The 15,270-nt window shown below is 61.2% G+C and overlaps 2 protein-coding genes across 7 annotated transcripts; both read left to right on the top strand.

Annotated features, from left to right (window-relative positions):
* Window positions 1-485: 485 nt before the first annotated feature.
* Window positions 486-4,080, top strand: GPR162 (G protein-coupled receptor 162). The gene is made up of 4 exons (XM_033867099.2): window positions 486-1,352; window positions 2,068-2,257; window positions 2,851-3,008; window positions 3,311-4,080. Exons 1-4 carry the CDS (start codon window positions 486-488, stop codon window positions 3,854-3,856), a joined length of 1,761 nt encoding a protein of 586 aa, XP_033722990.1. The 3' UTR covers window positions 3,857-4,080.
* Window positions 4,081-4,767: 687 nt separating this feature from the next.
* Window positions 4,768-15,135, top strand: P3H3 (prolyl 3-hydroxylase 3). 6 transcript variants are annotated; one of them, XR_004529045.2, is made up of 15 exons: window positions 4,768-5,466; window positions 6,437-6,589; window positions 6,942-7,143; window positions 7,287-7,418; window positions 7,890-8,026; window positions 8,415-8,504; window positions 9,528-9,580; window positions 9,700-9,767; window positions 9,880-10,004; window positions 12,582-12,683; window positions 12,959-13,109; window positions 13,334-13,451; window positions 13,528-13,603; window positions 14,275-14,477; window positions 14,619-14,755. XR_004529045.2 is itself a non-coding variant. In XM_073789083.1 (15 exons), the coding sequence occupies exons 1-15, from the start codon at window positions 4,981-4,983 to the stop codon at window positions 14,772-14,774; spliced, it is 2,187 nt and encodes a 728-aa protein (XP_073645184.1). In that variant the 5' UTR covers window positions 4,789-4,980; the 3' UTR covers window positions 14,775-15,135. The 6 variants fall into 6 exon arrangements, 4 of the variants coding, with proteins under 4 accessions (XP_073645186.1, XP_073645184.1, XP_073645185.1 ...); XR_004529046.2 differs by having other exon boundaries at window positions 4,769-5,466; window positions 14,299-14,477; XM_073789083.1 differs by having other exon boundaries at window positions 4,789-5,466; window positions 7,893-8,026; window positions 14,337-14,477; window positions 14,619-15,135.
* Window positions 15,136-15,270: the final 135 nt, after the last annotated feature.

Raw genomic sequence — 15,270 nt, 5'->3', positions numbered from 1 at the left:
CCTAGACCCCAGCTTTGCTCCGCCCCTTCCACACCTCATCTCTCCCTTGCAGGGTGTCCAGGCGGCTGAGCCCCGCCCCCATGCCCCTTGAGGCATCCGGAGGACCCCTGACTGGCCTAGCACCAGAGGCAGAAGACAGCTGGAAGTCCTGACATGGGGACCAGGGCTTCCCAGCCAGCCTCCTAGTTGGGAAAGCGGTCAGCTTGCCTCCCCCAGCAACTACAGGGATACTTCTGGAAGGGTCCCACCCAGCATGGAGGCGGAGGACCACCTCTGCTGACCCTCCGTCTCCTCCCCTGCCCTCCACACCTGACCTTAGCTGGGTCAGCCGTGCAATGCTGAGCACTAGGGTAGGCCTAGGGGCGGCCTGCCTCACTCCAGGGCAAGGACTGTGGGCATCATGGGGGTGCGTGTGAGTGGGGCTCCTGGGTGAGACCTAGCCCCCACCCCCAAGAGCTCAAGGGGGGTGGGGGGACCGACGAAGGATGGCTCGGGGTGGGGCGGGGGCAGAGGAGGCCTCCCTCCGCTCAAACGCGTTGTCCTGGCTGGCCTGCGGGCTCCTGGCACTGCTGGCCAACGCCTGGATCATCCTCAGCATCTCGGCCAAGCAGCAGAAGCACAAGCCGCTGGAGCTGCTGCTCTGCTTCCTGGCAGGCACGCACATCCTCATGGCGGCCGTGCCCCTCACCACCTTCGCTGTGGTGCAGCTCCGGCGCCAGGCCTCCTCCGACTATGACTGGAACGAAAGCATCTGCAAGGTCTTTGTGTCCACCTACTACACGCTGGCCCTGGCCACCTGCTTCACCGTCGCCTCGCTCTCCTACCACCGCATGTGGATGGTGCGCTGGCCCGTCAACTACCGCCTCAGCAACGCCAAGAAGCAGGCGCTGCACGCCGTCGTGGGCATCTGGATGGTCAGCTTCATCCTCTCCACGCTGCCCTCCATCGGCTGGCACAACAACGGCGAGCGCTACTACGCCCGCGGCTGCCAGTTCATCGTCTCCAAGATTGGCCTCGGCTTTGGCGTCTGCTTCAGCCTCTTGCTACTTGGGGGCATCGTCATGGGGCTGGTCTGTGTGGCCATCACCTTCTACCAGACGCTGTGGGCCCGGCCCCGGAGGGCTCAACAGGCCCGGAGAGCGGGGGCTGGGGGCGGGGCCAAGGGGGGTGGGCCAGGGGGGTTGGGCACCCGGCCAGCCTTTGAGGTGCCGGCCATTGTGGTGGAGGATGCCCGAGGGAAGCGGCGGTCCTCGCTGGATGGGTCCGAGTCGGCCAAGACATCCCTGCAGGTCACCAACTTGGTCAGCGCCATCGTCTTTCTCTATGACTCACTCACAGGGGTGCCCATCTTGGTGAGATTGGGACTCCCCCCCACCTGCTCTCTCCAATACCCAGACCCCAGCATGATCACCTGACCTCTAACTCCATCATCCTTCTTCCTGTCCTCTACCCAGCCCCACTTGTGAACCCCCATCTCTATCATCCATCTCCTAGTTCCCACTAGCCCAGCTCCGTAGCCTGTTCGCCAGTGACCAGTACTCAACTCCATCCATCCTTCCGTCCCACTCCCTGTCCTCTGGCTCCATCATCTATCCTGCAGCTCCACTATTCAGCCCCCAAGACCCATCACCCAGCTGCTAAGCTCCACACTCCACTCCCGAGCTCCCTCTGGATACAACAGGGTCTTGAGCACCCCTGGGTGGCAACCCCAGAGAGCTCACCACCCCCCCACCCCCCCGCCCCCAGCTTTCTGCATCCCCATCTAGTCCCTCTTTCTGAATTTCAGTCTGTCTTCAAGTTTACTGTACGGCGTCTGCTCCTCTCCCTCTGCACCCCTGGGCTTTCTCTCCAGTACTCTGTCCTGATCTTCCTCTGAGGCAATCCCTTCCCCTCTGTTCAGCCTTCTTCACCGCCAGCTTTGCCTCTGTCCCGATCCTACGTGATCCGGACCATCCGCTCCTGACTTCTTGCCCCGCCCTCGGCTGCACTAGGATGTCGGATCTGGGGTCGAGTGGGCCCCCTCGGCTCTGGGCCCTGACCCGGGGCCACTCTCCATCCTCCTGCCAGGTGGTGAGCTTCTTCTCCCTGAAGTCGGACTCGGCTCCCCCCTGGATGGTGCTGGCCGTGCTGTGGTGCTCCATGGCACAGACGCTGCTGCTGCCTTCCTTCATCTGGTCCTGCGAGCGCTACCGCGCCGACGTGCGCACGGTGTGGGAGCAGTGCGTGGCTATCATGTCCGAGGAGGATGGCGACGACGGTCAGAGGAGGGGCTGGGCTTTCGCTTTCCTAGGCGTCGGCTCCCTTTCCTGCCCTTTTCTACCAGCCCTTTTTCTTGTGGGGACGGGCTGCCCTGGAGTGCCCCCTGCTGGACAGAACCTGCAGCGCCCCTGGGTTGACTCGTGGCTCCCCTCTCCCCAATCATCACCCCGATGCACACCCACTGCTTCCTCCTCTCGGTGTCTGTTCCCCCTCGAAGGCCACACTAGCCAGCTCTGCCTCCGCCGAGCCTAAGAAACAGTCCAGAGAACTAACACAACCATAAAGGAAGGCTGTGGAACCAAGGGAAAGCTAAGCTTCCTGAGAGAGACTCCCCAGCTACAGGGACAGCTCCTGGCGTGGGATTGGGGGGCCAGGGGTAACTGTTTCAGATAAGTGTGTCTATATGTATGAATCACTAGGGATTCCGCACCGAATGGAACAGACGTTGGCCGCTCTTGTTTTCCTCTTGGAGCTTACAGACTAATGGAAACAGGATTCTCTGGGGAGCTTATAAGGGGGTGGGAGCTTTTAAAGGGGGTGGGGAAGTGGGTGTTCCCTGCCTGTAACCACTCTGCCCCTTTTTTCTCCTAGATGGGGGCTGCGATGATTATGCAGATGGCCGAGTGTGCAAAGTTCGCTTTGATGCCAATGGGGCCACAGGACCAGGGGGTAGGGACCCTACCCAAGTGAAGCTGCTGCCTGGAAGGCACACGCTCTTTCCCCCTCTTGAGAGGGTCCACTACTTACAGGTATGGGACTAGGCAGTACACCTCCTATTCTGGGTATCCCCTCACTACTTTTCTCCAGTCTCTGTTATCCGCCCGACCCCCGATTCCCTAGCCCCAGCCTGCAGGGCACATGAGGAGTAGGTGAAAGGAAGGCATGGCAAGGGAGGCTCCCCTTCAGACCGCTCAGAACCAGGTTTGCCCATCAGAGGATGTTTTGCAGAAGTGTAAGGGGTGGAACCATCTTGCAGAGTCCCCACTTTGGTTCCTGCCTCTACCCCCTTTGTCCCGGCAGCACCCCTGGGTCTACTTGCTCCTCTCCCCAGGTCCCTCTGTCCCGCCGTCTGTCCCACGATGAGATCAACATCTTCTCTACTCCTCGGGCACCTGGCTCTTTCCTGCACAAGTGGTCATCCTCTGATGACATCCGGGTCCTCCCAGCCCAGAGCCGGGCCCTAGGGGGCCCTCCTGAGTACCTGGGACCGAGACAAAGGCTGGAGGAGGAGGAGGAGGAGGCTGAAGGCGGGGGGCTGGCCAGCCTTCGCCAATTCCTGGAGGGCGGGGTTCTGGGGTCAGGTGGGGGACCCCCACGGGGTCCAGGCTTCTTCCGAGAGGAGATCACCACCTTCATTGACGAGACACCTCTGCCTTCTCCGACGGCCTCGCCGGGGCCCTCTCCTCGCCGGCCCAGGCCGCTGGGAGTCTCACCCCGCCGACTCTCCCTTGGGTCCCCTGATAGCAGAGTCGTTGGACTTCCTTTGGGGCTAAGTGCAGGGCGACGCTGCTCCCTGACAGGAGGTGAGGGGAGTGCAAGAGCTTGGGGAGGATCTTGGGACCCAGGTAACCCCATCTTCTCCCAGCTGACCCTGTGAGCCCAGGTGGGCCTGCTGGACTCGGGGGTGGGGGGGCCTGGGTGCGTAACGCCTCGTTCTGTCCCTGACCCTGAGGCAGCTGCCTCCAGACTCTGGGGAGATGGAACCCCTGCTGTCTCCCATCCAAGTGACCAGATGCCTGACTCACCTTCCATCATCCCTAGCAAAATGTATTAAAGTCTGAAGTGTCACCATGGAAACCTGTGTGTCCAATGTGCTGTGGTGGCAAAGGGGATGGTCAGAGGCTCGGGGGCTGGAATGGCTCATAGAAGACAAACTGAAGCAGGCACACTGGACAGAGGCACAGAAATATACACGGAGAAAGACAAACATGCAGACATTCACAGAGACGGCCTTCTGAGAGCACCTCGGGCTGGGCTGGGCTGGGCTGGGCGGGAGGGCGGTGTGGAGGGGGGAGGACATAGGGAGACACTTGAGTTAGCTGGTTTGGGGTCTGAAGGATCTTCGTTGAGATCTGTGGAGGTGGTTTTAGAGGATGTCTCTATCTCCCATGCCTCAGCACTCCTCCTTTTCCCAAATCTGTATGTGCGGACTTTCTGGGCAGGAAAGGATTTGAGCAGACCTGGTGTCACAGACCTGGGGTTTACCCCCCTCCCTGCTGCATTTGAAAGTTCTTTGTCCAAAAGCGCATGTGTGCGGGTTTGTGGGAGGCATCCACGCTCCTTTTCCTGGACCCCAAGAGTGGAGGAGAACGCAGCCGCAGTAGCTCTTCCCACCCGCTGGGCCTCGGCGTCTGGAGTCCGGGGTCCTACGGGGCTCCTCAGGCTGTCTTCAGAGCACCAGGCCTGCTCCACCGCCGGCCGTCTGCCCTGCTCTCCCCGCGGTCTGTTTCTTGGTCCACACCACCCTGCTGGTACTAAAGCCCGCGTTCTCCACCTTCTGCCAGGCGTCCTCTGACTCCCGGCTGGCTCTCACCCCGGCCTCTCCCAGGGCTGGGGCTCGGCCCCATCAGCTCCCGTCGGCACCGCTCATTCCTCCTCTCTTCCTCTCCTCCCTCCTCTCTATCTCGCCTTCCTTTCCCCTCCCTCTTCCTTCCCCGTTTCCTCCCTCTTCCTCGCGGCTCCCGCAGTTCCCTCCTGCAGCCGGCCGGCGGCTCTCGCACGATGTTCCGGCTCCTCCAGTGGCTGCCGCTCTTGCTGCTGCTGCCTCCCCCGGGGTCCCCCGAGCCCCCCGGCCTGGCCCCGCTGTCCGCGGGGGCGCCCCCCCAGGCCCCCGACTTGCTCTACGCCGACGGGCTGCGCGCCTACGCGGCGGGGGCCTGGGCGCCGGCGGTGGCTCTGCTGCGGGAGGCGCTGCGGAGCCGGGCGGCGCTGGGCCGCGCGCGGCTGGACTGCGGGGCGCGCTGCGCGGCCGAGCCAGGGGCCGCGCTCCCCGCCTCCCCGGGGCCCGACTCCGGGCCGGGAGCGGCGCGGGGTGCCTGGGAGCCGCTGCTCCTCCGCGCCGCGCTCCGGCGCGCCGAGTGCCTGACCCAGTGCGGGGCGCGGAGGCTGGGTCCGGGGGGCGCGGCGCGGCTCCGAGTGGGGAGCGCGCTCCAGGACGCCTTCCGCCGCCGGGAGCCCTACAACTACCTGCAGAGGGCCTACTACCAGGTGCGCAGTGGCCCGGGCCCCGGGGGTCCTCCCTGGCCCCGCCGCTGTCCTCCTCCAGCTCCCGGGAGGGGCGGCGGGCCAGCGCCCGGACCCGGGTGGGGCTGTGTGGATAGGACCTCGTCTTTGGAGTCCGTCCTATCAAACCGCGACAAACACCCATCGAGGCCGCCGAGGGACAGCCTTGGGAGAGTGGGAGCGAAGTTGGAATGGGTGTCATGCGGCGGGGTGGAAGTAGGTCGGAGATGGAGGGCAGGGGCCTGGAGTTTTAGAAAGTCTTACTGAGACCTACGTGGAGTGACAGCCGCCTCTTCCCAGGAATGAAGGGGGAGGATTAGGGTTGAGATCCGCCGCTGGAGAGAGAGCATGGGGGCGGGAAAGGGGGTGAGTGTGAGCCTTCGCTTGGGGCAGGAGAGAGCTTCGGGAAAGAAAGAGGAGGGAGCGGGCCAGGGCTGAGGGGCCCGGTGTCCCGGGGCAGGGGCAATGGACGCTGCGCGATACTGGTGCGGTCCTTGTTGCCTAATAATGCCTACGTGGCCGGGGAAGGGGGGCGCTGGTCACACACACCTCAGCTCAGGGTCCTAGAGCCCAGCGGCTTTTGCTGGTCGCTCGGGTCACCTCTACTTCCGCACCGCACTTAGCCATCACTTCCACTTCGTCTCTCCAGCGAGGTCCCTCTGCCCATACCCCACCCACTCCATCACTTCCACTTCGTCTCTCCAGCGAGGTCCCTCTGCCCATACCCCACCCACTCCAGTCTTCAGACCCCGCTTCCGCTTCCGTAGCTACCAGACTCCTGAGAGCCCCAACATACTGGGGGTCTGGAGGTTGGGTGGTGGGCAGTTCTCACCTACCGGTCTTCCAGAAGGCTCTGGGGCAGTGTCAGGTGTGTCTGGGGTGCGGAGGCTGGGGAGGAGGCAGAGTCTGACACCCCTACCCCAGGGCTGACTCCCTCATCTTCCCCGCTTCTCAGCTGAAGAAGTTGGACCTGGCAGCAGCCGCAGCGCACACCTTCTTTGTGGCCAACCCGACGCACCTTCAGATGCGAGAGGACATGGCTAAGTACAGACGGATGTCCGGGGTTCGGCCCCAGAGCTTCCGGGACCTGGAGACGCCCCCATACTGGGTGAGACCCTCAGCACGACCCCTATCCCGCCCCCAGTCTTTGACTGGCTGGATACACAGGCCTCGCCGGACTGTGCATTGTCCGCTGGGCATCAGGAAGTCTGGGTACCGTCCTCTGTGACCCTGATGGGAAGTCCCTCTCTGGGACTTAGTTTTCTTCCCGAGATTCACAAAGTCCCACGTTCTAACATTTGGATTCCGAGGCCCACCCTGTATTCCCCAAGGTGAACTGGGACCTGGAGTCCAGGCCCCAAATGAGACCCACACCCCTCCCCTTCTTTCCCCCTCCCGATCTAGTCTGGCAACCCTTAACCCCAGGATTTCAGGTGACTGAACACTCCCCTCCCCTGCAGGCAGCCTATGACACCGGCCTGGAGCTGCTGGGGCACCAGGAAGCAGCATTGGCACTGCCCTGGCTGGAGGAGGCCCTGCAGGAGAGCCTGGCCCAGGTGGAGAGCTGCCGGGCCGGCTGCGAGGGGCCTGAGGAGCAGCAGAAGGCGGAAGAGGAGGCGGAGGGGACCGGGAGCTCAGGAGGCCTGTACGAGGCCATCGCAGGTGAGGAGCTGGGCAGAGGGGACCGGGAGCCCTGGAGGCCTGTACGAGGCCATCGCAGGTGAGGAGCTGACGCACTGCGCGGGGCCTCACGGTGCCCAGGGAGGTGCGACGCAAGCTGAGCGGCGCACGTGTGTCCCCCGCAGGGCACTGGATAGGGGTCCTGCGGTGCCGGCAGCGCTGTGTGGGGGACACGGCCACACGTCCTGGTCGCAGCTTCCCTGTCCCAGACTTCCTTCCCAGCCAGCTGAGGCGGCTGCACGAGGCCCATGCTCAGGGTCAGTGGGGCAAGGGTGAGCCCTGGGGGTGGCTGAGGTCGGAAACGGGGAGAGTGAAGGTTTGTCTCTGATGGTATCCTGAGCCCCGTCCCTCCCTCCCTCCATCTGTCTCTGCATCTGTAGTTGGTCAGGGCTCCATGGGGACCACCACCTCAGGAGGACGCTTGCTCTCCTTTGGTGCCATGGTGGAAAGCTCGGAGGGGTCACAGGGCTCCTTCTGTCCTTGCTGTTTCTCACCTTCCTTTATTCTCTCCTCTCTTCCTCCCCTCTGAACTCTGCCCACACAGCTCAGGTATGTTCCAGTAAGCTTTGGAAAGAAGCAGTGGAGGAGCCTGTCTGCTGGGTGGGATGGGGCCCTGGGAGGCCACCTTCTCCGGCTCTGCCTCTGTCCCCCTGGCTTCTTGCCTCTGCCCAGGGGTCACAGCGGTGCCCGGTCTCTGGGTCCCGCCCCACGCTGTTCTCTGTCTCCAGTAGGGAATCTGTCCCAGGCTGTGGAAAATGTGCTGAGCGTTCTCCTCTTCTACCCGGAGGATGAGGCTGCCAGGAAGGCTCTGGACCAGTACCAGGCCCAGCTAGGAGAGCCGAGACCTGGCCTCGGGCCAAGAGAGGTAGCCCCTCCGCACTCACCCTGTGAGGCAGCCCGAAATCAAACAGATATACTGGAGAAGCCACCTGGATCCCGCCCCCATTCTGGCCAAAGGCGACCCCAAGGCCAGCATCTGCTCGGTCTCCACTCCCTGCTGCCCACTGCAGGCTCTACCTCTGAGTCCAAGCACCAGCCCAGCCCTCTTCCATTAACCTCGCCCCTGCCTGCCCCCACCTGGGCACAACACACACACACACACTACCCCCAGTCTGAGCCCCGACACCCTGAAGCTGAAGGAGGGCTGAGCCGAGGGGCACAGCCAAGGTTAGGGAGCCTGCGGGCTCCCCTGCTCTCCTCCAGACTTAACTTCCCTGTCGTCCCCCCCCACCCCCGCTGTCCCCCTTCTCCAGGACATACAGCGCTTCGTCCTTCGATCCCTGGGGGAGAAGAGACAGCTCTACTATGCCATGGAGCACCTGGGGGCCAGCTTCAAGGATCCCGTGAGTGACCCCACTGCTCCCCACCCGCCCCCAGGAGGGGGACAGCAGTAATGCCCTATGTGGATGTGCCGCATCCGTTCCCAACAGCGTTTCCCATTTCTCCATAACCCTTCGAGGGTTGGAGAGGACTCTGTGTCCCAGCGTCGCAGGGACAGAGGCGGGCGGCTTTGGGGTCATGCAGGCCTAAATGTTGGTCTCTCTGCCACGAGCAAGCTCTGGACCTTCACTTGCCTCGGCCTCGATTTCCTTACCTGTAAAATGGGAACATCACACTTATCTCATAGCCCTGTTGAAGCCACGTCGCTTGCTCCGAAGTACAGAAAGCTCTGTTGCGGCTGCTTTCCTTACTCTTTGTTGTAGTTGTGGAGGGGACTAAAGGGCAGAGGTTATTCTCGCTAGTGCTACAGCATAAGGCAGGCTTCCTCAACCTTTTTGCCACTATTGCCATTTTGGACCAGATACTTCCTAACTGGGAGAAGGGGGCTGTATAGGCCACCTTCCCTGTAGGCCGGCCTCTGCCCAGTAGGTGTCGCTAGCACTCCCTGAGTCATGACCATCAAAACTGTTTGCAGACATTGCAACGTCCCCTAACGGGCAAATCTCCCTGTTTGGAAACCGTTGGTTAAATCCCAACTCTGTCCCTTATCAGCTGTGTGGTCTTGGGCATGTTGCTTTATGTCTCTGTGTCTCAGAGTCCTCTCAACTGCAAAATGGGCACATTACTGCGACCTGTTTGATCAGACTGTTGTGAACTTTAAATGATAAATTCCACATCCACATATAAAGCTCTTAGAATAGCGCCTGGCAAATGGTGCTACGTAAGTTGTTGTTGTTGTTATTATTATCATCCTTATTGCAGAGTTTGGCCCAGTGCCCAGGGCTCCCGACAGTGAGTCCAGGGCTTTCTCCACCTCCACCTTCCCCTCTGGAAGCAGGAGGACCTTAATGTGGTAGCTCAGGGTCTACCGTCAGGGATTCAGGGGTGGACTGGATGGGTGATGACGCTTTTCCTGACTGTCCCAGGATCCCTGGACCCCAGCAGCTTTCATCCCTGAGGCCCTTAGAGAAAAACTCAGGTAGGAGGTGCCTTGTGGTGGGAGGGGCGTGGCCTGAGCTGGAAGGGGAGGGATGGGTCCTGGGGAAGATGGGTCTGGGCTGGCCTGTGCGTCCGCTGAGCGTGTCTCTCACCCCTGAGAGAGGATCGGGAGAAGACGCCGTGGGACCGTGAGCCTCCACAGCCGAAGCCCTTGACTCACTGGAAGGGTGAGTTCCTGGGACAGCAGGAGGCAGGAGCCTGGAGGGGCTGGGGGCTGCCAGCTACCGCTGGGCCTGCTCTCAGGGGACCCTCAGCCCCGCTCCTGTCCCTCCCCGGCAGATGTCCTCCTCCTGGAGGGCGTAACCCTGACCCAGGACGCGAGGCAGCTGAATGGGTCGGAGCGAGCGGTGCTAGACGGGCTGCTCACCCCAGCCGAGTGCGGGGTGCTCCTGCAGCTGGCCAAGGTGAGAAGACCTGTGGGGGGGGGGCACTGCCGCTACTTGGGGACCCTCTGGCACAGCTGTCTGCCCCCTTGCTCTTGGCCTGCCCCCTGTCCTGCTCTCCCTGACTCTCCAGCGGGGACTGTGCTTGCCACTGCCTCCCCGCTGGGGACAAGTTGCTTTTCCTCTTAACTTAGCTGACATGGGCTGGTCATTTTACAGAAGGATTTTGTGAGAAACTGATAGGAAGAACAAAATACAAAGCATAAATGCATCAGAAAGGGTGAGTGCGCAGGTGAAGGTTCCTTGGTTGGCCGAGAGCTCAGTTACTGGCTCGGCAGACATGCAGGCTGTTTCTCCATCATCGCCTCCCCTCCTGGATTGGGTGAGATGGTCTGTATTCACCAGGTCGACTCTGCCATTTTATGAAGCTTCAGTCTCACTCTGGGCTAGCGGTTCTTCGACACACGCTCTTTGAGACCCTGCTGTATACTGGAAATGCCTAGGTTCCAGGGAGAGGTAGATGAACACAGACCGTGCATTGGGGAGCTCAGTGTATAGAGAAGGAATCAGGCATGGAGACATAATCAGAGTGGGTGGTGAGTTTGATGAAAGAAGTCTGTACAGGGTACTCCTCCACGAACTTCCCTGGCCGTCCAGTGGTTAAGACTCCAAACTTCCACTGCAGGGGGCATGGGTTCGATCCCTGGTCAGGGAGCTAGGATCCCGCGCCGAGATGCAAAGTCACGGAAGGCTTGCCGGAGGGGCTGGCATTTGAGCTCAGTCTTAAGGATGAGTTAACCAAACAGAGAGGGAAGGAAAGTCAGGCTGCAAGGGAGAAGAACAAGGGGGGTTCTGGGAACTGCAGTGGAGCACAGGAGTTAAGAACATGGGCCAGTCCCAGCAGGGATTACCTGTGTGACCTTGGGCAATGTATTTTAACATCTGTGAGCCTAGTTTCCTCTCTATGAAACGGGGCTAAATGCAGCGGTTATGTTGTAGGGTTGCTGTGGTGGCTGTGAGGATTAAATGAGTTAGTACGTGGTAAAGCTCTTGGAAGAATGTGGAAATAGCATGATCTATCGCTATTAACGTCAGGCCGTATGTTATCCAGATGCGGTGTAGGGGTGGAGGCCCAGGAGAGATGGGGAAGGGCCTCTGTACCCTACCAAGGAGTTTGGACTTTATTTGTGGACGGCTTACTGGAGGATTTAAGGAGGGGTGGACTCTTGTCTTCCTGCAGAACCTCCAAGGGCAGGGTCTGGAGCCCTCATCCTGTAGGGAGCTCCCTCTAGTGGCAGTGTGGAGAATGCAGCGGGAGAGGGAAGTGAGCGGGAGCCTCTGGGATGATTGCAAGAGGGCCGCCGCCCTAGGTTAGGTTCTCATTTCAAGGGAATGAAGATGGGGACAGATGAGAAATATTTAGAAAATCAAAGAGAAAGAATTTGAGGACTAATTCTATGTGGAAGATGAAGAAAGAATGGAGTCAAGGATAACTCCCAAGTATCAGACCTTTCTGTTCCTTGATTACACGAAACTCATTCTGGTCCCAGGACCTTTGCATTTGCTATTTCTGCTGCCTGGAACATTTTTTCTCTCAGCTATTCCTTCATATCGTTTGGTTTCAATGTATGTGTCACCTCATCACCTAGCTGTCCCCTGATCCCTGCCGGGTCACTCTCGGGGTTGTATCCCTGCTTTAATTTTCCATGTAACACTTATCACCATCTGAATTGATCTGGTTTGTTTGTTTATTATCTCAAAATATAAACCCTGCTGGAACTTTTCATGTTCACAGCTGAGTCTGCAGTGCCTAGAACAGTGCCTGGCACGTAGTAGGTGCTCAGTGCCTACTGAATGAATGAATGAATAAAAGAATAGAGTGTTAGATGGCTTGAGTGGCCAGGTAGCCTCTATATAAACCTCTCAGAGATGAGGCTTATATACGGGGTAATTAGATAGTGGTACCCTGAGTTTCAAAAAGCAGACAGAATAGAAAAAAAGAAAGAAAAAGCAGAGAGTAGGTATCAGGAAAGGGACACTCAGATACTAGGAGACCCCCAGTTGATAAGAGTCATGTAGGCAGTTGGGTAACTGGGACTTAGCACAAGGGTACTCAAGTTCTCCAAGAGCATGTAAGGTGAGAAGGGATGGAAGAGAGACACCTTTGCTGTTGCCACGTCCCTACCTCGAGTCAGCCAGGACCTGTCCCGACTGTCGAACCTCCTGCCAGCGTCCTTTTCCAGAGCAACTCCCCTATTCTCGGCTCATCGGGATGAGTGATCAAGCCCCTTCTGCCCCCTTCCCCAGGTGTCCTTACCTCGCAGGGCCCCTTCCCCACTGTAGGAAGCTCTCCAGAGTTCTGTGCACAGTCCCTTCCGTGAGTGGGGTTCCAGATCTTTACCAGGAGTGACAACACAGACGCGGAGATAGTCATTCTCTGGGAAAGGGCAGCAGCTCAGAGAACTCCGGGAGCTTCTAGCCTCTTCCAGGGAGTTGGGAGGGTTGGAGGGAAGGCCATGTGGCCCTGTGGGCAGTGAGGTGGGCGATAGCCCGGGGCCGGGGAGGGTGACTCCCCCAGCCAACCCCCTCCCTGCTTAGGACGCGGCTGAGTCTGGAGCCAGGTCTGGCTATCAGGGCCGCCGCTCCCCACACACTCCCCACGAACGCTTCGAGGGGCTCACGGTGCTCAAGGCCGCCCAGGTGAGAGGAGGCCCCCAGGCCCTGGCCTGATGCCAGAACTGGAGAAGAGGGCCGGGCATCTCCTGTGGAGGGTTCTTCCGGGACCGAGAGTAGCCGAGTCCTCGGCCCAGGGTTGAGGAGGGACTTCCAGACCGAGGGGCCCGGGTTGCCGTCATGGAGCAGTTGGGCGGATGGGCGCCCCCAAACCGTGGGTGGAGGGCAGTGGAAGTGGGGCAGGGGCAGGGGCCACCCTTCCAGTGCCTCCCCCTTCCTGGCCCTTCCTCCTCTGCTGGCAGCTGGCCCGGGCTGGGGTTGTGGGCAGTCAGGGCGCCCAGCTGCTTCTGGAGGTGAGCGAGCGCGTGCGGAGCCTGACACAGGCCTACTTCTCCCCGGACCGGCCCCTGCACCTCTCCTTCACCCACCTGGTGTGTCGCAGTGCCATAGAAGGTAACCGCCAGGGACCCTGCCGCTGCGCCCCAGCCTCGGGGCCCCTCGGGGCCGGTGCGCCGCACACCTTCCGCAGCCCCAGCCACGTGCGTCCCAGTCTTCACTGCACGAGGACTGACTCCCCTGCCCAGGCCGGGCCCGGCTGTGACCCCGGAGCTGCAGGGTGGGTGTCGGTGGGCGGGCACCGGGCAGCGGGGCGCCCACCAGGCCCCTTCGCTTCCCAGGAGAGCAGGCACAGCGCATGGACCTGAGCCACCCGGTGCATGCAGACAACTGCGTCCTGGACCCTGACACCGGGGAGTGCTGGCGGGAGCCCCCAGCCTACACCTACCGAGACTACAGGTGGGCGGCCCTCCAGGGGTCAGGCAGGGGGGCCTGGGCGGGGGTCTCACCACCTCCTGTCTTCCTCCCTCCCCAGCGGACTCCTCTACCTCAATGATGACTTCCAGGGTGGGCACCTGTTCTTCACAGAGCCCAACGCCCTCACCGTCACGGTAAATGGGGGCTGGGGCGGGGGACAGGGAGCCCAGCTGTGGGCTCAGGACTCAAAACAGAAGGTTCCCAGAGGCAAATGCAGGGAAGTGGCTGGGGCCGCCTTAGCCCTCTCCTTCCCTGGCCTCCCCAGCGCCTCCCACCACTTGTGTGTTCAGGGGCTCTCCGAGCCCCTCCCAGGAGACCTCCAAGGGGCCCCTCCAGGCCCTCCTAAAGGAGGGCGGGTGAAGCACAGGACCCCAAGCCCCTATTCCAGGTACAAGTTGGGGGCTAGGATCGGTGGAAGAGCGGAGCAGTGCTTCTTCATTGTGTATTGCTCTGCCTTGTCCAATTACTTCCTTCTCTGCTCACCACCGGTAACCCAAGCTCTCTTTGGGGTGGAAAAGTGTCCTCAAGATCCTTATGCCCAGAACCCGGAGTCTGGTGCTGCGCTCGTGCCTTCAGGTGGCTTCACACCTGGTACAAAGAGTTGGCCAGGAAAAGTGAGGGCACTGGGGCGGATGGAGGTCCCTTCTCCCTTTGGCTCCAACTCCTCTAGCCTCAATCTGGCACTTGGGCTCCCCAAGTGGAGGCCCATTTCCCACTTGCCCCCAGACAGCCCCTGAATTATGGAGGGGAAGTGGTGGGCAAGAGAGCTGCCTTCTCTGGGCCCCCTACCCCCGTCCTACTCCAGGGACTCAGGGCCAGGTTTTCCGAGGGCCCCTCCCTGGAGCTGCATCCGCCATGGCCCGCCAGGCGCAGGTCCGTCCTCGCTGCGGACGCCTCGTGGCCTTCAGCTCCGGCGTGGAGAATCCCCACGGCGTGTGGGCCGTGACGCGAGGGCGGCGCTGCAGCCTGGCGCTGTGGCACACGTGGGCCCCTGAGCACGGGGAGCAGGTGAGGAGCGAGCGGGAGTAGCCGTGTGAGGGGCGGGCAGGCTGACGGGTAAGGCGCAGGGGCTGAGCTGAGCCAGGGAGGGGCCTTGGGGCAGGGTGGATGCAGGAGATCAGGCCAGACCCTCCTCTCCACGCCTCCCAGGAGTGGACAGAAGCCAAAGAGCTACTGCAGGAGCCAGAGAAGGAGGAGGGAGAAGGAATGCCCAGCAGAGACCCCGCCCCAGAACCCCCCAGCCACAGGCTTCAGCGGGTCCAGGACAAGGCTGGGAAGCCGCCTCGGGTCCGAGAGGAGCTGTGAGGGGCTGAGCCAGCTCCTTGGGGATGTGGCCTCTTGACTTGTGGGGGGTCTGCCTTGATGCCAAGACCCCCGAGAAGTCCCCATGTGACAGGAGCAGAACAGCGAGCTCTCCATCCCTGCGCGCCCGCCAGCCTGGGGATCACAAGGGCCGTGCAGCCCTGGACTCAGAGGACACTGCACAGACTAGCCTGGGCCCAGCTGACGGACCTGCAGCCCTAGGACAGACAGAAGACGCGATGCTGCCGCCGTGGAGAGAAACGGCAGGGGGTAGGGCCCGACTGCTTTAAATGAGGAGAACGAGAGGGAGGGTCACCCCACTGCCCGCTCCCCGCCCGTCAATAAAGAGCCTGAAGATCCCTGAGCCGGGGCCCAGTCAAGTGTGTCGCGGCAGCTTCCCTGGCGCTGGAGGGTGGAGAGGCTGTGACCAGCCAGGGAGGCCAGGTATCGTGGGCCTCCCAGAGGCAGGGCCTCTCCAGCCTGTGATTTGTCAGGGAAA

Source organism: Tursiops truncatus, chromosome 11, assembly GCF_011762595.2.
Source record: "Tursiops truncatus isolate mTurTru1 chromosome 11, mTurTru1.mat.Y, whole genome shotgun sequence".
Taxonomy (NCBI): domain Eukaryota; kingdom Metazoa; phylum Chordata; class Mammalia; order Artiodactyla; family Delphinidae; genus Tursiops; species Tursiops truncatus.
The sequence above is the reverse complement of the archived record's forward strand: the minus strand, read 5'-3'. Positions and strand labels throughout refer to the sequence as shown.